Source organism: Haliotis asinina, chromosome 11 (assembly GCF_037392515.1).
Source record: "Haliotis asinina isolate JCU_RB_2024 chromosome 11, JCU_Hal_asi_v2, whole genome shotgun sequence".
Classification (NCBI taxonomy): domain Eukaryota; kingdom Metazoa; phylum Mollusca; class Gastropoda; order Lepetellida; family Haliotidae; genus Haliotis; species Haliotis asinina.
The window spans coordinates 8,478,642-8,505,654 of NC_090290.1; the positions used below are offsets into that span (position 1 = coordinate 8,478,642).

The 27,013-nt window shown below is 39.2% G+C and overlaps 1 protein-coding gene across 1 annotated transcript; it reads right to left on the reverse strand.

Moving 5' to 3' along the window:
• Nucleotides 1-6,879: 6,879 nt before the first annotated feature.
• LOC137255633 (uncharacterized) lies at nucleotides 6,880-26,290 on the reverse strand. The gene is made up of 2 exons (XM_067793089.1): nucleotides 26,113-26,290; nucleotides 6,880-7,577 (listed from the first exon to the last, which is right to left on the reverse strand). Exons 1-2 carry the CDS (start codon nucleotides 26,288-26,290, stop codon nucleotides 6,880-6,882), a joined length of 876 nt encoding a protein of 291 aa, XP_067649190.1.
• Nucleotides 26,291-27,013: the final 723 nt, after the last annotated feature.

Sequence of the window (27,013 nt, forward strand, 5' to 3'; positions counted from 1 at the left end):
TGACTCACTGGAATATAATTTTGTTACATACTGTAAAGCTAATTTGATACGTCGCTGCTCAAGAGATGGCTCATTGGCCTCAACGTACAGGCTGTCAACAGGTGAAGTTCGAAAGGGGCCAAGACAAAGTCTTAGACCTTGATGGTCAACAGAATCTAAAAGTTTTAGGCTGCTTCTACAGGCTCCACCATATACAATGGAGCCATAATCAAGTTTTAACCGGATCAGTGATCGATAAAGTTGCAGGAGGGTAGCTTGGTCCCCTCCCCATTTAGAATTTGAAACGACTTTCAACAAGTTATGTGCCTTCAGACATTTAGTTTTGAGGGATTTGATATGTGGTAGAAACGTTAAATGTGAGTCAAAAATTAATCCCAAGAACTTGGCCTCCTTTACAACTTTGATGGGAGTGCCATCTAGAGATAGTTCTGGGTCCTTATGTGGCTTATATGTCCTGCAAAAATGTATACAATTAGTTTTGGACTTCGAAAATTTGAAGCCGTTTTCAAGACATCATTTATTTATTTTGTTTAATAGTACGCATATTTTTACCTCGGCAAGAAATATTAAAATCATCCACGAAAAGCGATCCATCAATTGAATCGTTTAAAACTTTTGATAAACTGTTGATCTTGATGCTAAAAAGAGTGACAGATAAAATACTGCCTTGTGGAACACCCTGATCCTGACTGTAATGATCAGACAGGGTAGAACCCACACGGACCTGGAATTGTCTGTCGTTTAAAAAGTTGGCAATAAATTGGGGCAAACGACCTCGCAAACCAAAGTCATGTAAATCCCTCAAAATACCATGTTTCCAGTTTGTGTCATGCTTTTTGAAGATCAAAAAAGATAGACACAGCATGTTGTTTATTAATTAGTGCGTTTTTAACAAGTGATTCCAGTCGCACTAAGTGATCGACAGTACTTCTGTTTTTACGGAAACCACACTGTATATCTGTGATAAGATTATTTGTTTCCAAATACCAAACAAGTCGATTATTTATCATGCGTTCCATGGTCTTGCAAACACAGCTAGTTAGTGAAATAGGTCGATAATTGGACGGATCCGTATGATCACGTCCAGGTTTAGGTATTGGTACTACTATTGCGTCACGCCATGACGGAGGAAAGTTACCCGATGTCCAAATATCATCAAAAATATTGAGAAGAGTTTCTAGGAAGGATTCCGGTAAGTGCTTCAGGAGTTGATAATGTATGTTATCAGCTCCTGTAGCAGTGTCATGAGCTTGATCAAGAGCAGTATGGAGCTCATGAATAGAAAACGTTTCATTATAATCTTCCCCATTATCAGAATTGAAATTAATAGTTTTCTTTTCTTCTTGTTTTTGATATTGCTGGAATGTTGGTACATAATTTGAAGAGGAAGAGTGTTTAGCAAGGGTTTCACCTAGTTTATTAGCAATATCTGATTTATCAGTAAGCAATTGATCTCCATGTTTAAGATGATGGACAGTAGATTTAGTACCTTTACCTTTGATTTTCTGGACCATGTTCCATACCTTGGACATGGGTGTTCGAGAATTTATTTTGGACACATAATTTTGCCAAGATTGGCGTTTGTTCTGTTTAAAAGTACGCCGTTCTTTAGCATTTAAAATTTTAAATTTATTTAAATTATACACCATAGGATGGCGACGGAAATAATGTTCTGCCTTTTTCTTGCCTTCCTAGCTTGTTTGCAGTCATCGTTGAACCATGGTTTTCTTATGTGTGGAACTACAGAGGACTTTGGTATACACTCATCAGCTATGGAATTCAGTTCATCAGAAAAAGATTTAATAGCATCAGGAACGTCAATAAAACGTTCGGGTTTAAGTTTTTCAGCACACAGAGTTTCATATAAAGCCCAGTTAGCCTTTTTAAAATTCGGTCGTGATGATGGACGAACATCAGATGGGGTTACAGCTTTTAATATAGTAGGAAAATGGTCACTTCCACAGAGGTCATCGTGGACTGACCATTCGAATTCATTCTGTAGTTCCGAATTTGTCAATGACAAGTCGAGAGCAGAATAGGTTTCTGTACCAGGGTGTAAATATGTGTTGGAACCATCATTAAAAATACATAAGTCATTGTCAGAACAAAAGTCCTCCAACAATTTGCCTGTAGTGTTTGTATTTACACTACCCCAGAGTGGGTTGTGCCCATTTAAATCTCCCATTATAATACAGGGCTTCGGGAGTTGGTCATACAGGGCTTGAAGATCAGTTTTGGCAAATGTCGAAACGGCGAAATATAGAGTGAGCATAGCGTAAACGCTACATGTACAGTAATTCTCACTGCAACAGCCTGCATATTAGTATTTAGTGAAACAGGGCTTTGAATAAAGTTTTGTCTGACTAGAACGGATGACCCGCCAGGCGCTCTATCACCCGGAGGTGAAAAACAATGATATGTATTAAATTGACGAAGGTCAAATGTATCTGTTTGTTTTAAATATGTTTCTTGGAGACATAACGCTGAAGGTGTAAAATCCTGGACTAATAGCTGTAATTCAGGTAAATTAGTCTTCAATCCTGTACAGTTCCACTGTACAATATTATTGGAATAAACTATCTTTTGGGGGGATTTATTGGGGATCTACCCCGCACTCATTTGGAGGGCGACAAGCTATGACGTTTTCAGAAATGTCCATGTCTTCAAGAGACACATACTTATTGTACAATTGAATTTTATTTTGTGACCCTTTAGGAGCTCTGCCACTTTGTTGTTTTGAAGCATCAGGCTTTGGCTTCGGTTTACTTTTCACCGTTTGTTGACTATCAGCTGTCGATTGAGCCTTTGAGTGTAACTGAGATGATGATGATTTGTGATCAGAAGAAGACTTTGATGTACTAGGAAGTGATTCCTCAGTCTGAGATGATATAGCAGGGTACAAAAGCTGTGGAGAATCGCAATTTACCCAAGTCAAAGTAGTTTGGCAGCCTGTGGATGATTTTTGTTATTTTAGAAGTAGACTCCGATGATGTTTTTGCTACTGTAGCATAACTTTCTGGAAGATCAGACCTCTTTACCAGTTTTTTTGCCTCAGAAAATTTGATATTTTGAGTAAACTTTATTCTGTTTATCTCCATTTGCTCTTTCCAAATAGGACACTGTTTGGAAAATGAGGAATGGTCGCCTGAGCAGTTGGTGCATTTTTTTGACGTTACTGTCACAATCTTCTGTTGTGTGTGTCTTTTCACTGCAGTGAGCACACACAAGAGACAATGTGCAAGTATTGACACCGTGGCCGAACTTTTGGCATTTGAAACACCGAAGGGGATTCGGAATGTACTTTTCCACACTGATATTACAGTATCCAGCTTTAAGTGATGTTGGAGCAGTAGGTGTTGAGAATGAAAACAGATAGGTATTGGTTTGAATAGTTGTGTTGTTTCTACGGGTTGTGAAACGTTTGACATATAATACACCCTGGTCTTTCATTTCGGAAGCGATATCAAGTTCAGACATGTCTTCCAGCAAGCGATCTCGATCACGTACTATTCCCTTACTCGTGTTCAGTGTTTTGTGGGCCGTGACAGTAACCGGAGTGCCAACGAAAGTATCAGTGTTCAAAAGGTTCGTTGACTGTTGCCCTTTGGCGCACTCGATCAACAGAGCACCAGAATGTAATTTTCTAATATTCTTTACATCACCGGCAATGCCTTGGATACCCTTAGACACCGCAAAAGGGTTTAACTTTAAAGGTGCATCATCTTTGGTCTCAATGACAATAAAACGTGGCCAGTAGTCAATGTGTTTAGACGGTCTGAGGTCATCAACAGGGTCATTTTCAAGAGGACGTTTGCTCTTTTTAGTAGGGGTTTCGTAAGCCATGGTAAGTTATTCAGGGTTTATCATCCGACCTCCCTACCCACCACGGAGTATCACAAGGACAATGCTAAAGCAAGCGGGCCTCCAGCCTGCAGCACCAAGGATACCCGGATGATATACTCCAGCAGAAGAATTATGTATAAATGATCCTCCAGATTGGCCAATGAGCCATCGCCTTCTGGGCATAAGACGCTAGGCAAAGTTCTAAACGTCATAATTCAAATCAAACATGTTTATAAAAATATAACCAAGACCAAAATTACATCAATTTCAATTTGTGCAATGATAAATATATATAGATTCCATGTACAGGGTTTGGCATGACCAGCCGATTGGTTGAACCGGGCCCATTCAACCTCCCGTCTAGGTGAAGTAAGGGTCGAAGGGGTGTGTTGAGCAAAGGGAACGCAGTCACAGGTCCCCAGTGCCCTCAACCCCCAGACTCCCGTCCTCCACCGACACAGGGCCGCAACCCACGGCAAATGGGTTGGTGGACCAAATGCCCCCCCCCTCCCCCCCCCGGGTCCACTACGGGGGTGTTGGCGAGCTCTTGGCGTTACCCAGCACCCACCACGAGGAGGTGGCTCGCCGCGGGTGCCTAAATTGCTGGAGATAACAAGGTGCTCTATAAGTGTGACCCACAAAAGATAATGTCTTCCCGAAAAGAAACGTGTCCGAACTGTTGCAGATCAGAAATTAGCATTACATTTTGACAAGATCTTGACTTAAGGTGAACTACAGTATTACGCAGTACTTCTGACAACGACGTAGATATTCAGCAACCAGTGCTTGCCACGAAAGGCGACCATGCTTGTCATAAGAGGCAACTAACGTGATCGTGTTGTCAGACTCGTTGACTTGCTTGACACATGTCATCCGTTCAAGAGTGTTCATGCTCATGTTGTTGATCATTGGGTTACCTCGTCCAGACTTCATTATTTACAGATCGCTGCCATGTAGCTTTAATATTGCTGATTGCGGAGTAAAACTAAACTCACTGACTCTCTCACACTCACCTTTGCTGTGTGAAGGCTGTGATTGTCGCTGGTGTCGTTGACGTGTCAACATATATGGCCGTCGGCAATGGATTCCAGCAGCCCGGTGGTGAGTAATCGCATTGCTGCTCACCTTGACCCATAAGCTAAAGCTGCTTTTAATTTTGCTGCCTGAGTTCTGTTCCTTAGATGACTGACCCGGAAACGATCTTGTTCATGAGTTGGCACTGGTGCCCGTTGAGCATGTCGTCGTGTTAGGTGGCGCGGAAATTCTCTGGCTCAGGCGGTTAAATTGCAGAGCTGGCTCCGTGTAACTTTCCAACGGCCATTCCCTTCTGCTCGGCCGTAACTCTAGGCATCGATTTTATGGCGTATACACCTGCCAGCGTCAATATTGAACTGTTTGTTTTGTTTTCTTATCTTTTCTTTTGTGTACTCAAACCCTTGTCAAGGTGAATACTCGTGAGGTGTTTGTGCAAATGTTTATATGGATGTCAAACTGCATGACGTCATCATATTTGGGATAATTACGTCACTTCACCATGAGTGTTCCATAAACAGGAAGGCTTAATTAGTTCTATGCGATTTCTTTGGCTGTTCAGTATATTCTTAGCATGCCAGTTGATGGTTGAAAAAACTATTTGTCAAGGATTCACTTTAATCCAAGACTTCCAGCTTCCTTTTGAGGCCCAAAGAAGTTATACCACATGGTGACAATGGAAGGGAAATTTGATATCGGTGTTCATCACATCAAAAAGTCGCTCGCTAATCAAGACAGTTACTCACTTCAATGACCCGTCAAGTACAAGTTAAAGCAGAACGGATTCATCTCAACTAGCTTGAATGCTCGATGGGACATTGACCTGGCTGATGCATCTAAAATATCCTCTGACAATCTTCTCTCGTGCCACTCTACCACAAATCAAAAGATCTGACAAAGGTCGTGAATTTGATAACAAGAAAGTGAGATTGTATTTAGACAACAAGGGCATTACCTACCACGTCACACAAAATGAAACCAAGGCTTCTTGTACAGAGAGTGCAATGCGGACACTCGAGACGACTATGTACATATACTTTACTTTCGAACAAACGTATCATTATCTTGCCCTTTACATCAACTTGTGGAAGACCTCGTAGATCTCTAAAGGAACGTTCACCCACAGACATTCACAAAAAAATAATAACTTCGTTTCCGAACACCGGAACCCTAACAGAAACAAAATGGAAACGTTTGTGGAACGTTTCTTTACATTTCCTTCAAGTTTCCATACGTCCTCATCAATGATGATGTAATAAATACTTTGACATAATACATTCAAATACATTTCCACTTCTGTCATCTCAGCACCACCTAGACACAAAACAAAAATCAGTCAGTCAGTTTATTTCCCTTTTATTCATCATAAACATTGTATTAAATCTATCACCAAAATCCACACAATAGCACTAAAAGTACATGTAGGAACACAAACAGGGAATAAAACAATACAACCACTGGCTGTTCATTTCACTCAAATTAAACGAACATTGAACCAGTTCCTTTAGTACTAACATCTCGTGAAAAATCCCAATAAAGCACAAACAAAGTAGCATTTACCTCGGGTTAAATGACCTCACCACGTTTAAGATTACACATAACTATAAAAAAATTAGGGTGTTTCCATACATTTTGTATATTTAGTATATTTACAACCACTGACATCACAGTGAAGTAAGTGGAAGGGAGATAAGTCAGGTCAAGCTTGCACTGATGACTATATATCAACGGTACTGTTCCCTAAACTCCCCTGTGCATGGCCCTTATTCTCGAAGCGTTCGTACCCCCGAGAATTCTTAAATTTGATCGTAGCCCATGTGTTAAGAATGGGCTTAAGAAGTTCGTAGCGCTACGAGCGAGAATAACTAGCCAGTTGACTAGTAAAGCATGTTCATTTCAGTCATAGCATCTTGTGAGGTGATAGTGATCTATTTCAAGCATGGTTACAACAATGCAATATAAAAGACGGGCTATTGACCTGTGACTATGATCTGTAGAAATGTTTCATACAACACATAATCCAACGACAGTTAACGAATACAATTGCTCAAGTTTTTGTGGCACCTGCACTTTAGTGTACATTTTATGAAGCGTAACAACATTTGTCAGAGGAGCTTGGCCAATATTCTTCATCATTGTTTTATTTTCTGCGACAATATGCATTTGAACAGCTTCCTTCGGATCCAGGTACTGCAAGAGTTCTTTCAACAATGCCCATGCAATTGCGTCACTATCAGCATACAATGGTGCAATCTCATTGCAGTATTCTGTTGTCCGGAGGCACCCATACCCTACAACACGTCCTGCACGTGAGCGAGCTATCAGAACGTATTTTGCATGCATGATGATCCAGTTTCTGAAGAAATATTCCCTCTCGCTTTCACATATTGTCTCATCGTATGCCTTCAACTCTGTAAATGTGGCTTCTTCATAACAGACTATGGTGACACCCGGAGTCGTTCCTATTTCAGGAATGGTCGCAAGTAAGACTTCTACTGGTCCACGTCTCTGGTGTACATCATAGTAGAACGTGAAGCCATGGCTGACCACAGTTGCCGAGAGGGTGATGTTTGCGTCACTAACTGCTGTAAGACAATGGCGGTTTACGGCTCGTCCGATGCCTTTACCCGTGAGGTCTTTCCTGACGACGTAGAGACCGCCTTCCGCTGTGTTTGCGTTAAAGAATATACAAACTCGAACACCTGGAGAAAACAGAACATAGATATTATTATAAACATAACGGGAGTTACTAAGAAATACAATTTCCTCCACTCAATGTAAAGCACCCAAATTCCAGATTCCAGGAAGTGAAACTGTAGATTATCATGATGGATCGCGGATGATTCCCGAAAGTCTCTAAAGAAAACAGGGGGAAGCACTTTAGTTGAAAAATAATTGACAGATAATTTAATGAAGACCATAAGGGCCTGCACACATCTGAAAGTGCCCACCAAATACAATAATAACTGGCACTGTGCCTGCGGGTCGGCGGTTATTTCGAATGCTGCTGGACATGCGACATTCTACGGATGCATTGTGGGAATGTAAGCACTGCAAATGTGCTGTCTCACTGTTTAATTGTGAGTCTAATTTTGATACATTTTATCACTCGAAAAGACAAATGCAATGTCTGGACCAGTGATGTTAGCCAGTGCAGCAATAGCAAACCAAGGAAACCTGTAGGAGGGTGGTCGACACGAGGACAGCTGGCATGTATCATGATTTTGGTTATAAAGGGTAGGTTTCATAACGAGTGGGCAGACGGAAATGGCGTAGTGACGTCAATACCGTGTGACGTCATGTAAAAAGTGTTCTTTCTCACCTGATAAAGTACAGCGGGTGTCTTTGATCTCTTAGCAAAAGTAGTATAAACAAGAGTGTTACGGGACCATATAAGCTATGAAATAAAAAAACTACCTTCCCTTACTCATATTAATTTATAAACCACATAACACGAGCACTTTTCATCTCCCCTGTAAAAAAGCACTCAACAGTCTTCTTTGTGATGCAGGACTAGTTTATACAAGACAGGGAATCACATCAATTTAAAACACTGACTTCACAGAAACAGTTTAACTTGTATCTGCTGTTATGTAGTTGACTTTGTAATCAATGTTTGCTGTATCCCTTGTTTTATATTTTTCTTTTCTCGTCCTCGCTTATAGAACTTTGTTTATGAATATTTAATGGAATATCTTCTTTCATTTTGTTGTATTTTTCTGGTTCACCTAGAATCAAACGAAACTCTTCTTCTTTCTTCTGAGATTTTATTATCATTGAATATATGGAAATATGATCTTCTATCGAGTTTAACTTTGCTTCAGGTAGAATTCCAATTTCATTGTGTTTCTTTGCTTTACAATTCAATTTGCGGGATGTAGCCCCATTCTGTGTGTCTATAATATATTTTATAAATTATTTTTAATTATCTGTCATTTAAGTTTTTATTAATATGTTTAAGCCTTATAAGGTTTAGATTATCGTACATGTAAATGGGGGAGATATCAATAGGTGTGTTTCTATCTAAAATACGAACCCCTTCGACGCTTATTGATGGCTCATAGCCTTGCCTTATGATTCAGCAATGTTTATTCTCATGCCTTTTAAACCAAATTATTCTAAGACCACCTAAAAGCAGTCTTCGCTCAGAAATCTCTGCGAGATATACGTCTATAGTTAGTGTTGTGTGTGATTTCATACAATGATTTGAATCTGAAAAAAAATCACGTTGATAATCGTATATTCTATGAATGACTAAACTGGCATTCAAGTTGACTGGAGCTAACATGTTGCCAGTGTGACCTGGGATTCATAATACACGTATCGTTTTATCTTTTAATGGATTAAAGGGCGTGAGAAGGATCCCGTTATTAGTATTTTTGGAAACGAAATCATTTTGATTAAAAAAGACGTAAGGGCTGGTTAGTGTTATTTCAGTTAACCATTCAATCACAGTAAAATCTGCAAGTGGCATTCGTTCCTGTCTGCGCAGTCTTTAAAGTATAGGAGGTACGGGTATCTTCCTCACCTGGAAAATTTAATTGCTTTGTGTCACCTACATCACTGAGTGGTACATTGGAGTGATTGCTTATCATTGTTTATAGAATGGTAAGAAAATAGTTTCCAGTTGTTTTTTTCTGACAATGTCTCAGGTGTGAACTTTAAACCAATAAAATTTATGTGCTCAGATAGAAAAATCCTGGTTAAGGATATATTATCATCAAAGAGAATGGTAACATCTGGCAGATTTGTATGTGATTGATGCATCACCCGTATGTAAAAATAGCAAACGTGATTCTGGCGTTTTCTGGTCCACATGATTCTGGTTCCCTTAATGATGTCAGTCGATTGAGCAAGTTCAATTGGAGTTTTTCCAGGAGGGTGGCTGCACTGTTGAATTCAGTCACCAGCTGCAATGCCACGTTTTCTCCCCGGGTTTACTAGAAAGCATGTGGGTTGCCATACGCGAGACTGGTTTGATGATTACATTGTGTCTCTGTGATGGGACAAGGATGGTTCCGTTATTTACAAATTTGTTTAGGTAGTGGTCTTTGTTTTCCATGAAAACGTATGGAGAACATAGTGTTATGTTGAGAAACCAGTTTACTCAATATGGTAATATCACCAACTTGTTGTCGTCAGTGAGCATTAGATAGTGCGGTTTGTTTTGATCAACGTTCGTTTTGTCAGACTCTTCTAAATCAAACAATTCACCATCCAACGATGGGTATATTCTCCATTCATTAGCGTCGTTGCAAACTATATTGTATCATTGTTGCTGATAGATCTTGATGTATCTAGGTTAAGAGTACTACCAGAGACACCGACGACTGAAACTTCAATGCGTGTGTAAATGTTGTTCATGAGCTTAAAAGCGTACATTTGACCATCTATTCCTGTGGCATCAAACCATCTGGTATCACCTAGGTCTGATAAACCTACATTAATGCATCTCTTTATTTGCATTCCTGGACCTTGATTACTAGCCATTATTGTATGTATAATGTTACACATCCTATATTTATAATATATTTTTTTTGTATCTAAAATTGAAATTTTTAATTTAGAAATATTACTTTTTTTACGTTGTATACTGTCGCGATGAAACAGACTCGGTAAGTCCATCATTGATCTTGTGAAACAACAAGAACGTGGAATTGTGCTAAGCTGATCGAGATGAACACATAGCTCGCGGCATGGAACTAGCTCTGGTAATTTTGTACCAGTGATGGTAATATTAGGGTTTATTTCTTCTATCAGCCCTTGCATCTTTGCCAACGGTCTACCGCGTTTAAACTGTTGTTAATCAACACCACTGTTCCGTTTGAGTAATTTATTTTAAGTTCAGCTCCTACGGGTGTGAAAAGTTCATCATCGAGAGAACACACGCTGTAGTATCCATCGATTATGAAGTGTCTGGCTCCACTAACAAACATCCCATTATTTTTATTCTTAATGTTTGTCCATCGCAGGTAGTAGCATAGTGCTATTTTGAGTTGACCAGACGTGTTATCAATAGCGTGTATAAGTTGAACGGCCTCACCGCTTGTTATATCCGGAAGCGTAATGTTCATATTATAGTATAAATTATATTTGTATATTGTACAATAATAATAATATTTATAAACCCGAAGTACATTACCCCAAAACGACAACATAAATGCCTCCGACTTCACACACATGAAAATCTTGGTTGATGTGGTTAGTTCGTATTTCAGAACCTGATTCATGGCAGCGTTTGAACATTATGGGTTTTTGGTCACAAACGGGAAAACGGTACATGCATGGTTTAACAACCCGCTGCAATTCTGGCAGAATCAATTCAATTTCGCCATGTGGTATGTGACAACTGGGTGTGGTTTGACATTGACAGACACTAGACCTGATGAACGTATTAAATCTGTGTTTACATTTCATATCTACCACCATGTCAGACGTATTCTCCAAGAAAAAAGCACACCAATACCTCAGGATAAGGCGTGGAATGCAATAAACAACCCATATGGTAGACGGGCACACGAATGAGTTTGCAATGGATTTGGGGTCGATCCAAAGACAGACTGGCGTTTGCTGGGGCTAGTCACGGATTAAGCATTCCTATCATTCACAGCCAGTCTCTTGGCTTCTGACGACGGAAGGATTACCACGTTTGGAGGTTTAAACAAGGACCAGGTGATGATTGAAAAAAAAATATGCTGGATGCATACACTCGTGCCGGTACTATCTATTTAAACGATTCAGTTAGAACGTACGTGTGGGCTATTTTCGGGTCTCAGTCACTGACACGCTCTATTATCATAGGTAATGGAACTTCTTACGACACACAGAAACAGTTCGTGGCTGATATTGAGGATGCTATTGCATCACTAGATCTACCTAGTGCCACAAAATGATACCAGGACACGTTGCAATATGCCAGGTCAAATGTTGACTACGTGTTTGGTATGGAAGTTTTTATGGCGCCGAGTAATATGCATCGGAGAAACAATAAAATAACAGGTTACAATAATAATGAAATAATCATTGCCACGGCCGACCAACAATTGGGTGTTAACGTCGACATCAACATTTCCCACGTACCACCATCCACACAAACTGGTGAAACCGTATTGTGGCATCACCACCTAAGATTAAATCGACACACCCACAACCACAACCACTGCATGTGCAGATATCAAATGAGCAGCACATAGACAGTAAAACAGCGTTAGTTGTCGGAGGGGTTGCGTTCAGCTTGTGTCTTACTTGGCTAAAAATTCCTTAAATGCAAAGTACACAAGTCCAACTACAGTAACGATGAATGCCCACAGCTTTTGACTAAGCCACATTGCAGTTTTACCCATCTGAGCAGCTACGAGACACTGCTACCTAGGATGCCGGGCAGGGCTTCTGCAGCTTCACCAGCGAGTTTAGGCAGGGCCTCTCCAAGTGATTTTATACGTTTTTGTTTTTTCTTTATCCAGTCTCTGACGTCACCACCATTCGGTGTGGTGCCATCACTTGAGGGTGTGGGGGCTCCCCAACTCAGCGATACAACCAGAGTCGATATGATGAAGCCCAATGCTGTCAGAAGGCTGGCAATGGTGATGCCTTGCTCTCAGAACAACATTCAGATCCTGTTGGTCAACTTGGTATCGTTGTTCAGTATTCTATCGATTGTTTCCCGAATGCGGCTGATCAGGGATTGAAGTTGTTCATGATTCAAGGAAGTGGATTCAAATCGTATACGTCTCTCGTCTTCGAAATTACGAATTCATTCTGTGATACAACGCTTAATATCATCGTCTTCCATTTCCTTGAGTTTGTTTTTTTCACTACTTATGTGCTTGTCAAGTTCGTTAAGTTTCTCCATGTTGTTCACGAGTTATCCACGGACATGTTTCAAGGCTTCATCTAGGCTGTGCAGTTCCCTCATTAGAAATTTAAACCCCCGCAATGGTTTGTCCAAGTACATGCCTAACAGATTTCTGATGCTGTCAGATGCTCCTGTCATCTCACCACTACTACTCACCACTAATCTACGAGTTATCCTTACCACGTGGAATGCCCTTATCATCTATTGTAAACTTTGAATAGTCTCTACCCTGAGACTCAAAGGAGCGTTTGTCACTTTTAATCCATCGTAATAATCGTCCACTGTTGTTGAAATGGTTGGCTACTCAATGATAAACTAGTAAATGAAGTATCTTAATCAACATCAGGAGAGGCAGTAGCACCAAAATCATCAATCTGAATATCGTCCATATTTTGAAATTATATTATATCAATATAAATACGTAATAATGCCGTATGGTAGAAAACTAAATCCTTTCTGAAGATTAGGAGAACCACTAGGTGTCAAAGCCGTGCGTCTTCTATTACTTTTACGAACAATCCAAGCAAGATAAACCAGAACCAAGTACTTGTGGTTAGATTCTCAAACTTAGGTGTGAATGATGTCATAGTACCACGTACGGCACAATTAGCATTTAATATCACGTTGACTTCAGACAACAACAAACGTGAGCTCGTAACTAATTAGGGCCGTGCTAAAGTGAAGAAGACAACTATAAAAGTTAACAGTAACGAGGTGCGCAGTATAGGCGACAGCAATGTATATTACTGTTACACAGAATGCGCCAACAGTGTGTGCCAGGGAATCGGCAGCCAATCGAATAAGTATTGGGTACACCTTCACGGCAGGGGAGTTAGCCAAACTTTCATTTGGTGAAGAAGTAATCACTGATACGTTATGCAAACAGGTTTTGTATCCCACTAGACTTCAAGTTGCTAAGATTTCACCATTTTATGAAGCCACATTGGGTGTCAGGCTAGAATACGACCTAACATTCAATGATTACAGCAAAGTCGTGCGTATGGCCAAACGGTGAAGAGGGTAGTTACCAGATCGACAACCTGTTGTTGGAGTTCCACATGGTGACTAGTCAAGATCTTACCAGGCACAATCAATATCAGTACTCTGGAAAAATTGCCATCCTCTACGATAGAATACTGCAACAAAGAATCATAGTACTTTACAAGAGCGACACGGTGTGGAATATCACCATGAACGTGCTGGCAAAGGTATTTTGTTCATACCGGTGGAGGAATACGACCCATTCGAAAGAATGAGAGCACACCAGGAGTGGGAAGAAATAAAGGAGCTACCTGCAATCAGACGAAACTCAAAAGTCAACAACGTGGTCAGTGACCTGGATCTATACTCCGTGCATATTGGTGATTACTTAACACCAAAGTATGCATTATGGTTGGATTTGAGATCGACAGATGATTACACTCTAGACGGTAGTGGTCATCACACCAACAGCGGAAGTGAGGGCATAGCCATTCAAATAATGAAGAAGGCTCAAACAAAATGTAAATTAAAATTATATTTATATGTAATCATGGACGTATCGTGCCATTAATTTGCCATGTAATCCACACTGCACCATAATATGGGGACAGACTTGGAATGGAAAGACCATTTTCATACTGGATTTGTTGGAGGGGTACTATAAATACATGTTCGATAAAATCATTATCTAATGTCCTACTATAAACATGAACAAGACTTACGAGCATAAATCTTGGGTCATGACAGACCCAGAAGGTGCACAAAGTTGACCCAGAACACATTCACAAGGGTGTTTAATTTTTTTTCACAACCAATTTAAAAGAAAAACCAATGTTGTTCATCCTAGATGACTGCAGTGCTAATAGAGAGATAAGGAAAATTATTTAGCATTTTCAGGCCGACACGCAAATCGCATCATCTGGGTGCTGACACAAAATTTCAACTCAATGGTAATACATTTGAGAGAGCAGACTCGGTGTGTGGCATTATTTCACCGCAAGGACAGGGATTCGTTCGAGGGCTGTTTGAGAGAGAACGATTTCATGAGCAAACCAAAAGGGTGAAAGAAAGGTAAAGAAACAGCTTGCTGAAACTAAACATGCCCAGCTCATGTTAAAAAACCGACCAACCAGTGGATTACCAAGTAAAGGTTTAGTAAATTTTAGTAATGTCTTAGTAAATTTTAGAAATTTGTAATAAATTTTAGTAATGTTTTAGTAATTTTTAGCAAATTCTAGTACAAATTCGGTTTTTGAAGTTCTAGTCGTGTGTAACCTAACCTTTATCTCTATGTATTTACTGTTTGTTGGATACTATTTTTTTTAAAATAAAAACTAGATTACTGTATTATAAAATGGAGTGTGATGAATTACTAGAACAGATGTTAGTTTGAGATGAACAAAAGAACAACAAGTAACAAGACAGACTAGTTACACTACTTGTGGGTGGTAAGGGAAAACATTATTTAGGAGAAAACATAACTGCTGATAAAATTCAGAAAATGTCAGATGAGAAAATAAATAAATTATATGCTAGGTAAGAGGCACAACTAGGGGCTGAGGTGATAACATCATACCTGTTGCCAATCCCAAATATTGACTCTATTTGTGGGAGGATTTAGATAAGGACCAGTTTATTGATAACGCCTTGAGCTGTATCAGTTGTGCTTTATACCATAGCTTGTTTTTGTAACCAGACTTTTGATTTTTCTTCTGAAACATATGCACCTTTACCTATTTTTTTAAATAGCATCTATCCCTTTCCAATATCCTCGCGGGCTGTAGTACATTTTCTCCATTATATGTATGTAATGTAAATATTTTTATAACTGTAAGCATAGGTATTTACACCATCTGAAGCTATCCATCGTTTTGTATCCATCGGTGATAGAGACGCCTTATTTATAGTCAAATCATATATCTTATGCCCATCACTATGAAGTGTGTTCATCTGGTGTTTGAATGTTTTCTCGTTGAATAGGGTCTGTTTGTAGGGGGTATGCTTAATATGTTGTTTTACCACGTTCTTGGTCACACCTTTAGCCTTTCTTATTTCAGCTTCGTCTGCTCTCTTGATAGAATACCTCTGACTGTGTTGAGTGGAAGAAACAACAGGTCGGCCTGGTGAATTTGATTAGGTATATGAATACTGAATTTTCTCCTGGGTATATATTACAGTTTCCGGTAAGTATAGTTGCCATATAACTTCTTTTTGTAACCAGGCTTTGGCTTTTTCTTCTGAAACATGTGCGGCTTTATCTAATGTTTTAATAGCGTCTGCCCCTTTCCAATATTCCCCCGGGCTGTAGTAAACTTTCTCCATTCTGTATATGTTACTTAAATATTTTTATGCCCATAAGCGTAGGTATTGACATTATCCATGGCTATCCATCGTTTTGTATCCATCGGTGATAGAGATGTCTTATTCAAAGTCAGCCTGTATATCTTATGCCTGTCACTACGAAGTACGTTCATCTGGTGTTTGAACATTTTCTTCTTGAATAGGACCAGTTTGTAGAGGGTATGCTTAATATGTCGTTTCACCACATTCTTCTTCACGCCCTTAGCCTTTCTTATTTCAGCATCTGCTTTCTTGACAGAATATATCTTAGGTCTCAAACCAATGTATTCAGCGATCTGCATGCCAGTACATTCATCCTTCATCTTACCTAACACTATCTTGTAGACTTGACTGTGCATGGCGTGTCTCTCGGGTAATTGCTAGTATTGTACAGGTGTATATTGGATTTCATATCTTCGTACACATCCTCGGTTAGACTTTCCATCAGCAGGTAGTCAGTATCTGTGTACAACACCTCACAGATGGGGGCACCCCTATCCACATACTGTGTTTTGAACTTGTTGTAGTAGAGGTCATTCATCAGATATTTGGAAATGTCTGGAATGCTCATACTGACATAGACCGGTCGACTAAGTTTAATGTGACACTTTTTCGTATGTATCGCTGCTAAATCATCATCAAATATAGTACTTCTATTGTACGCCAGGCTTGCTATCAGTTTTCTGAGCTTGTCTTCCTGGCTTGACTAGACTAACTTCACGTGAACGCATTTTCGTAAATTCTCCATCGTTTACTGAATACGGTGTTGTTCATTAGTTAGTACAGGTTTTTCTCAAAGTCGTTGGTGGCCAGCTTTCTCAGGTCCTTGTTCATCCTGATGTAGGGCTCCATCCAGGGGCTTTGATGCAAATTCACTATTCTATGTACTTTGGTCAGCTTCATATCCATATCCATCAATACAGCTGTAAATTACGATAGTGAACAATATACTTTGTTTTGTTCATTGAATTTGGTACCAGTTTCTCAATGTTTGCCAGTGGCCCATCCAGCAGGTTATGTTGGTACTTGGAGATCCAGTCCTGGTTAAACCTCAAACGTTCGGGGGCGAGGAGGTAGCTGTTGTGTGATGTTTGCAATTTTTCTGAGTATATAACCCTTGTTCGAATTGGGCGCTATGCTCATGATGTCCTCCGGACAGATGACCTGCTTGTCATCCAAACATTTGAATCCATACAGATATTGGCTCATGCCCAAACGTACAGGTTGTTGGCATAGAGGTGGAGTAGGTGGTTTGAAGGTTTCTTGGGGTTGTAGCCTTTCACATACTTGTTGTTAGCTTTGGAATAATGTTTTGATGCCATAGAAATACTACCTTGTAACCCTTTCTCTATGAACAGATGCATATAGTAATCAGTGATTAATTCTTATCCCATACCTGTTTTCTTCAGTAGGGCATCCAATGATAGCCCAGGACTTAAAAAAATACCATGCCAGGTCCAACCAGTATTGCTTCAAAAACGAATTTCTGAAAATCTCGAAAACATCAGTTAGCAATATGTTACACTTCTGTTTTCAAATATAAATTGTGGTTATCACCTAGATTCTTACAGTCCAGTCTTTCCCATGCGTTTTTCGTGTGTTTGTCATCATCTTGTGAGATAGACGCATCTATGGAAGTGGTCAGTGGGAGGTAATTGTGTCTCATTAAACTTAGACCAGTTATCCATATGTTCATACGGGTAGATACCCTTACGTAGCAGCAAAGCTCTACTTTTCTCTTCTGTGTACCGATGTATAACTAAGTCATTTGGGTTATTAACCTTGACCAAACTGTCTACAGATGACAACAGAAACTGAACACTATCTATGAATCGCAGCCTATTTAGTGAAAAGGACATATATCTTTCTATATTGTTTGGGTACAGGATATTTTACCTTTTACCTTTGAAATAGATTGCGTAATCAAGTGTGAATCATATCCACAAAGATTGTGAAACAAAACTGGGATATGAATAAGTTTAGGATTTATCCTTAACTTCAAGGTACATTCATTGTGAGCCGCACCTGTATTTACCAGTAATGTGACAGTGATCTCTAACTAAATCACCATTCAGGGGTTTACAGCATACATGAAATTGTGTGCTTTTGTTGTGGGTTTTCCGATCTTATTGTGTCATATGCATTGGTATTTTGTTGTACAATTTTTTCGTAATCTTTTTCTCTTCATTTTGTAAACACTTTAGAAATTCTTAAGCGACGTCTTGGCCTCTATAAATAATGGGAGGTTTAGTTTGACCATCACAACGAACGATCACATATCCGAAACCACACACTTCATACTCTTGTACTTTGTGTGAGAAACTTTTGTCAGTGGATTGAGCTACTATGTCAATTGGTTTAATGATATCTTCAAAATCGATGTAGATGATATATGGTTGGTAAATTCCAAGATATTGTTGTTTTTTCTTGGCATATCTATTCGTACAGATGTCTCTTCTACACCTAGGCAATCATCCCTGTGCAAATCAAGTGGATTGGACCTAGAAAACCCGTAAAGGCACCTTTCACAAAAGTGTTTCTTTCCCCCGTGTTTCGACTGATTGTACGACAGTTGGCTGAAATTCTCTATCCATGTGTGGTGATATTTTCCACCTTCTTGAACCATAAATATTGATAATTTTTTTACCATCCCTATACAATAAAGGGCTTATCCTGTGCCTTATTACGTTTTTACCTTCGTGCCCAAATACGTTTATAGCTAAGTCTGGATTCTGTTTTCCTATTTTTTTAATCTGTGAGGTGGGAGTGGGTTCATCAATACCTTCCCAATTGATCACATCATCTTCTGTATAACTAGAAAGTCTGTCAGAATGTTTTTCAGCTGGAAATTTAGCAGATCTTATCGCTATCCTAATACAATTGTTGCCATGGTTTTTAACGTTAACCATAGCTTGTTTTTTCTTAAAATACTCTGACAGTGGTAAATATGATCCACCTCTCAACGGTACATAGTTTGCTATATTCAGGTACACCATGTTGATCTTATCAACAACCCAACCAAACATCTATTAGTGTAATGTTCTAATGTTTCTCCATTTGTTTCAAATGATCTGTCTATAGAAGACTTGATAGTGTCTGGTTACCTTGTAACTTCTTGATTACCTCTGAATTAAACACTGGTGTATTCAGTTGCTTTATTCACCTGTTGTTTCTCTGGTGTCATGTTTAATGTGAGTTGAAATTCAGTAGCTCTTAGATCTTTCAGTTCTACATTTACTTTATCAAATACAAATAGTTTTATATCTTCAACGTCTATGTTTCTTTGAACTACCATCTTCCTGCCTCTCAAATATTTACCTACAGCATGCTCAGTAGGCGTGAATTGTAATTCTATAGGTTTTTGTTCCTTTAGTAATTCGATGAACTCAGATTTCCTTATACGAGAATAACCTCACATTCCACGTTCACGTGCTTGCTATTTCAATTCATTCACTTTAAACATGTTGCACACACAGCGATTATGCTATATATGGACAGTTCTCTAAATGTATGATTGTGTAAATTAAGCTTCCAGTTCTCGGTCCTGCTTAGCTCTGTCGGTTGAGGCGAGGGTTTGTCGAGTACAGTTCAGCTGTGCATTGTCATCCTGCATCCTGGTAATTCACATGTAAATAGCCCATGTAGACGATTGTGTTACCGCTTGTGAAAAAGCAATCAAAAAATAAAACTTGAACTGATTTTTAATGTTTGATTGGAATAGGAAAATGACAAGGGATGACACAAGTTATGTTAAAAATAATTTTATAAACTTAAATGAAATTCAAGCAAACAGAATTTTACCAAAAGAGGACAGGTCTTATGGTTTAACTATTTCATTAAAAAAATACAAAATAGTCTTCATTATTTAAAGCTATTTCAAATCTTTCTAGGGCAGTCAATAAAGAAATTGCAAACAGATTGAGAGATAAAACTTTACATTTTTCACACAATGAAAAAGATACCATTTTACAATGGAATGGAATCAACATTTATAATACCCAAACTTCCATTGAAATTCAAACAACTGTTGAAAATGTGAAAAATGGCACCCCTTAAGATAATCCTATTCTAATAATTATAATACATGAATTACCTTCTTCTTCTCAATTCGCTGATTGGGTGATACTATATGATAAAAGTAGACCAATTATTATAAATGGGAAAATATCTGGTTATTGTCCATTAAGGGAAAATGACAATGAACCTAATCAAAATAATATTCATAGGCTCCTTGATAAAGGGTCAAAATATTCAGGGATTGTTGATGTTAGTTCTTTATGTATTAGTAGTATTTCTTCACTTGGTGTTAAATTACAAACTGTGATTGTAGAAAAAGGTGAAGATAAATATAACGATACTTTAGATGAATTAATAAATGATGAAAAAGAAGAGGAGGACATTGAAATCAATGTTTTAAATTGATATGATTGCAAATTGTTTCCTTGTGTTATATAAACTAGTCCCGCAACCGAGCAGTCTGCCTCTCACTGGGAAGACAGGTACTTTTTCACAAGGGATATGAATAGTGGTCGTGTTATGGGGTTTATAAATTAAAATGAGTTAGGGAAGAATAGGTTTATATTTCTTTGGTAATATGGGTTGTCCCATAACTCCAGTGTTTCTACTACTCCAGATCATCTTTGAAGTGTAATAATTAGTAACCTATTATAAAGTGAGTGCTTTAACGTTACAATTGCTCAAGGCAAAGGTCCTTTGTAACTCTCTTTACATGAGGGTGAGGACGAAATGTATTTTTTCTAAGATGCCAAATGTAACATACACATGAAGTAACCTCGCCAGAAACAATCAGAAAAGCCACGGGTTTTGTGGCCTAAATTCGCAGTCCACAGTCACAACTAACTGACGATCTCCTCTAGTGAGGTGTTAGAGTGTTAGTGGCTGTAACCTCGAGCCAAGGGCTCGTTTCATTACGGAGGGGTGCAGACAATGGCCTACCGACGTCCATGGAGTGTAACATAATATATAAGTGTATACTTTAATGCCTGATAAAGTACTGTCGGTGCTTTTGATCTTTCGCTTCTGATATGGTAAATCCGTATGTAAACCTAGGATATAGGGATCTGAACGGGTTAGACTCTAGTTACCTGCCAGGAGTATATTTGTGGAATTTGTTGTTCTATGGTCATCAAAAACTACTTCCCCTATTTTGCAGTTAGCCCCAATATTTTGTTACTGGTTGCACTGCACTACCAATATGATCAATATGCCCATATATGGACAAAGTGGAGAGGGTTTCTAATAAAGGAAGCAAGAATGAATGTCGTTGCATGCGACGGAATACACAGAAATAGCATTCCAGAACAAAATTGATCCATCAGCAATGAGAATGCCAAGACGGATTGAGTGAAGCAGTGGGACAAGGAGAACTGGATGCCCCTATCCAGCTCCCACATGCCATCAGTGTGGAGAGAACTAATGCAGTCTGGAAGCACTGCCAGTTTGTCAGGCATAATGCAAGACTGGGAACACAGCATCAAGCTGTACTGCACTTGAGCAAGTGTTATATATCTTTCCGTTTCTTGAAAAAAGTATGTTGCTGTGGAAGACTATCTTGCAATGTGGAGTGTTCTGACGGAACAAGCCAACTGAGGTAAACATGTCATTAAACTGAAAATAAAATTCTGAGTTCCGGTCCCTCATCAGAACACGTTCATTCACAACAATAATATATAATGCCAGTAGGCATTGAAGTATTGTAAAATTATTGTACTCCTGAGAGGGTACGTAAGTCCAAAATACATTCACAGTATATTGAAACTTTCCCCTGTTCTAAGTCGTCGTAGCATATGAGTATTTCTATTTTTTGTCTAGATATGCCTAAATTGATAACAGCTGAGGGGATCATGTAAATCCAGCTAGGGTCCATGCAGGTAGCTAAGGTACTGTACGTCCCCATTGTCCCTAGTATGGTGATCTACCTTCAGTTGTTGGCAATCTGTAGCCTGTTTTTATATTATATTGTAAGAATAATGATATTAGTATTCACTTTCCATACTAGTTTTAATTCCATTGGTGATATTCGAGTTGTTTTACTGTCCTTCGTCGACAGGTTTTTATAGTATCCATATATTTCCTTTCAGTATTAAATGTTCTCGTCACGATATGGCTGAGATATTGCCGATGTGACGTTAAATATTAAGTCACTCACTCACTCACTGAAACCAGTTACCAAATGCCAACATGGTGAATTACTACGTGGCTGGAAAGTGTCGTTCGTCAGGTGAAAAGCAGGTCTTGAAACGGACAATCTGTGTTTGCACCGTTTTCCACTTGGTCCAGTCATCCGAGAAAAATGGACGCATTTCGTTTGCAAACAACAGGCATCATAATCGCAGGCACCTAATCGCAAGCACACATGGTCGGCCGTTTAACCCCAAATGTGGCACATGTTACATTTGACCACTTTCTAAAATGGCACTGTGTAATGTACATTTCTGGATTTCGACATTGTTTCGAAAAACAAGACAAAGAAAACTAATAAGTAGCAAAAGACAAAATCAGAATCTTACTAAGACCCTAACCAAAGCAAACATTACATTTAAGAAATTTACATTGAATTGTGTCCAAATGTAACAGAAATAACGGTGGAAAATGTCATCATATTGTTGAAGGACACTCTGTAACTTTTACGATACTCGAAAATTTCTATGTGTCACAGGCTAAAACGTTTTGTCACTAACACTGCACCGTACTTTCAGCACTCACTGATCTTAGCATAGACAGCCCACCTTAGTGACAGGTACATCCTGGGTCTTGGCACATGCAGCCCATACAAGTGTTCCAGAGGCAGGTCATATGACTGGTATCTATAAAAGCTACATGTATGAGGGGCCCAGCACACGCCAAGTCAGGCAACACCTGTAGTATGTTGTTGTGGTCCACAGGTATGTTGTGAATTTCGAATGGTCGTGGTAATTATGTACATGATGTTTATTTCTCATGTTTGACTTTTATTCAACATAATATCCAACCATGTTTTGGGAGAACTGCAAATGGTTATTTTTAATTGTATAAAGTACAATTAATATCACCAAATATATTTTGAATATTTGACAAATTATTTAACCTTAATATTGTCTATGGACACGCCATGTCAGGCAACACCTATAGTATGCTGTTGTGGTCCACAGGTTTATCATCTTACGAATAAAATACATCAGCCAGAATCAACTGTCTGTAGTTCCTGCGACATATGTAAAACAGAGCTCTCTGACTGTTCTTTCAAAAATATAATGTACTCTCCCTCCCCACCCCCCGACCCAATAGCTAAATTGCACACTTGGAATGTGCAGACCTATCCGTCTTTGGCGCCAAGTCGAGGAAAGTCAGTTTGTGTGTCTCATGGAGACGTGTGGGGCACTGAAGTCAATACCTAGTGTGACCACAGTGGACATCCAGAAGTCACAGTATCTTTAAACTGTCAGGTTGCCCTGAATCATCACCGAATCACTCCTCCAACGGACATCATAGCACTTCCACGGGCGAATCTTAGGGAACGCAAGCGTCGGTGTCTGTACCACCGCATTCTGCCGTCGCGGCGTTCCAATAGTAATCGTGATTCATCTCTAAAGCAGATTCTGCGCCTATTCGATAGGTTTTAGGTCTGAACGTTTGTGTACCATTGAACTCGTTGTTATTGTTGAAGTTCACGATCAAAATAAGGTCTTCTGGCACGTAAACCAGCCTGTCTCAACCTGTTTCTGAAGGTCTGTGCAGAAAGTCTCCTCAGTCCGGGTATTTCATGAGCGGTACTGGTCGCCGTAGCTGTTCGATGGCGCAGATGATGTACCCGGATGTACAGCGATCCTGTGATGCAGTCGTCGCTCGAACTCGCCCAAAACGAGGGGCATCTGCCGAACGTTGCCTGAGATATCTCTCCCTGAGCTTTGAAAGGGTGCTTTTGTGAACATTCATGCGTCGGACAACTGCACGTTGAAACTGGCCAGCTTCAAGGAGACCAATGGCGATGTGACGGTTGGCTTCACTTAAACGTGGCATGTTGCGTTCGTCAACAATATTCCCAAAACAGTGAGTAATCGACAGACTGTGATCAACCTTTTATACGCATGGGTGCGACTATTTGATCCCCAAATTTGCGTTTTGTTGTGATGTTTCAATACATGAACACCATAGGACTCACAAACAGATCAAACCCTTTTGTAAAATGAATCACGTTTAATTCATTGCTACATGACATTGAAATTTGTATTATGCGTTTCTTTTTGGGAGAGTATATATGTCGCACCATGAACAGGCTGTAACGAACAGTGCATGTATATTGCTCAATAAGAAGATTTGAGAGCCCAGGTTCGTGTACATAAACAACAAGTAAAGTGGCCTGAAGCTCGATGTACCCCACTGAGTGAGCATCTAGATATCTGTCCCAAAGGAAATGATATTAAATCCATAACATGTCCTTTTTATCAAGTTCAAAATTGAGACAAACTAAAACCAATCTTAAAATAACACTACTTCATAGATAAGGTCAAACAAAAGTTGTAAGCTTTGTAAGCATTGTAAGCTTTTAACTTGTCACTCTAGATCTTTGTCCCTACTGTGACGTCATAATGAATATGTAACGATGTCATACTGTAACTGCTACAATCTCTCTAAAGATACATGTTGCAAATACCAGCATTCTGTTTACATGTATGACTTAACACTTGTAATGATTTTTTTTACATTTTTGACGTACCTGCCTGCATGCATATACATACATTCAGTGATACATACATACAGTGATACATACATACATACACACACACATACATACATACAAGCGCCTGCTTCTCCGTGTCTTTTGTAGGAGTAGACCGATACGCAGCATACACTGTTTACTGCCAATACACTGAGCGAATGTAACTACAGAGAGACCATTTAGAATAATGCTTACCTGTCACTTTAACCCGTGAATCTGAATGGCGGTGCAGTTACTTTTACCACTGAAGAGTCGAGGGTATGTAAACTGATAAACTGTTGTAAAGCGTGTCAGTCTGTTGTCACTCTACTTGAACGGTTCTATTTGCTAATTTGCGGTTGACGATATCCATACACAGTCCAATTCACCACTTGACAATTTTGTGTGTTTAGTATACAAAAAAAGACATACTAAATGGTTCATTTCTTTCTTAGGGTAGATTCTGTGTGTGTGAAAACGTTATGGATAATGCTTTTGTGTTGACCTCGATGGGAATGAAAGAAGGTTATGTAAATTCAAAAGGGGCTACTAATAAATAAAACAAATAAACAAAACTTAGTGAGTTGATTGCTCAGCGGTACTTTATCAGCTGTTTGCTATATGTAAGTCTCTGTAATCTGTTACTTGTCATCAATATCACTGTCATCAGTATTGACTGTAAGTTCGATGACAAGTTTTCCCATTTCATCCTCGGGCAATTTCTCGATGCCAGTCGCGATCCTCAATTTCCATCACGTTTGCAACAGTCTGACCATTCCTTCTGGCCAATAGATGACAATTGTTCTTTGCAAGCCCTCCATACAGAAGCCATTTTGAAATCCTAATTCTGGGATCCGATCCATTTTTTTAAATTCACCCATATTAATTCTGTGGCATTGAAATTGGCGTGATAAGGAGGAATCAGGGAACAGTATGTCTACGGGTTTCAGAATTTCATCGTCATATACAGGGTTAAGTGATTTCACAAGTACAAGCAATTCAACCATCAACATTAAATGTGTAAAAGCTATATCATGTCTTTGTAGGCACGATTTGATTTCACCTTTCCGATTGGCAGTTGTTGAGCTTGTCTAATAGTATTTGTTTTCTATTTTATGCTATTTTTTGTCTTTCCAATCAATGCGCTGAAAGGTATTCCCGCGATGATCACAAAAATAACGTGCGCGAAATTTTCAAACTGTCCCACCTTCGAGTTTGTAGGGGATCATTTTACTGCATGCTTCCCCTCTCCTTTCGCAAACGTGTTTTTCGCGAACTTCATATTCTAATGTTGGTGGCCAGTATTACAGTGTAGATGATTTATTACAAAAATCTGTAGATTCAGTTTCATTGTGTCACTCACCAATTATTTCACCTGTGTCCGATTCAGCTACGAACCAAGCCTTTGAATCCATATCAAAAACGCACTGCAAGAAACCAAGTGGTATCTGCCAGTCCTCTGCATTAGTCAGGGTTTTAATTGGTCCAATGTCAGCTCCGGTTGCCTTTCTCACGGTGTACTTGGGAACAATAGCAGCCATATCAGTATTGGAGGAATATCTGGTGGGAACGAAGAGCACTGTGATGTTGTTTCACGACTGAAGTCGGAAGGAAAGCAACTCTGCTGTGTTCGTAACGCTATTAAAGCTAGGCCACCTGGCAACCAGGCCACTAGGCCACTAGGCTGAGGTGGACGTCGCTAGATCTAATTTATGAGCACAATGAAACCATGTCACCGAATACTGAACAATTTGTGATTGACCACCGTTGCATTTCGGTGTTTTTGACAGTGTTTCATTTCACTCAAACTAAAAAAATATTGAATTATTTGCTCCACTGCACTTTCTAACATGCTGTTTGAAGAGCCCATTAAGACCACAAAAGGTTGGATCTTAGCTTATAAACGGTCACATTGTGTTTAAGCTTATGTGGAGTCATCGTAGGCAAAACAGTACCAACACTGTGATGGATGAAATAGGATTAGTACGCATCACCCTGAAACAATAAACACAATAGTATATCGTATATCACTATTAATTCACACAGGAATATATCAGTCCTTACAAAGGTGATTACATACAGATAATTACCAAGAATGCATCAGTAACATTACTTATTGCACATGTAGAATACTGGAATTATATATTACCTCATTATGCATAACGTAATGATCATGATATACACATGATTCTTCATTCATTGCATGATGATACCATATGGAATAGCGATATAAAGTAAGCATATACACATACCCTGTGGGAGGT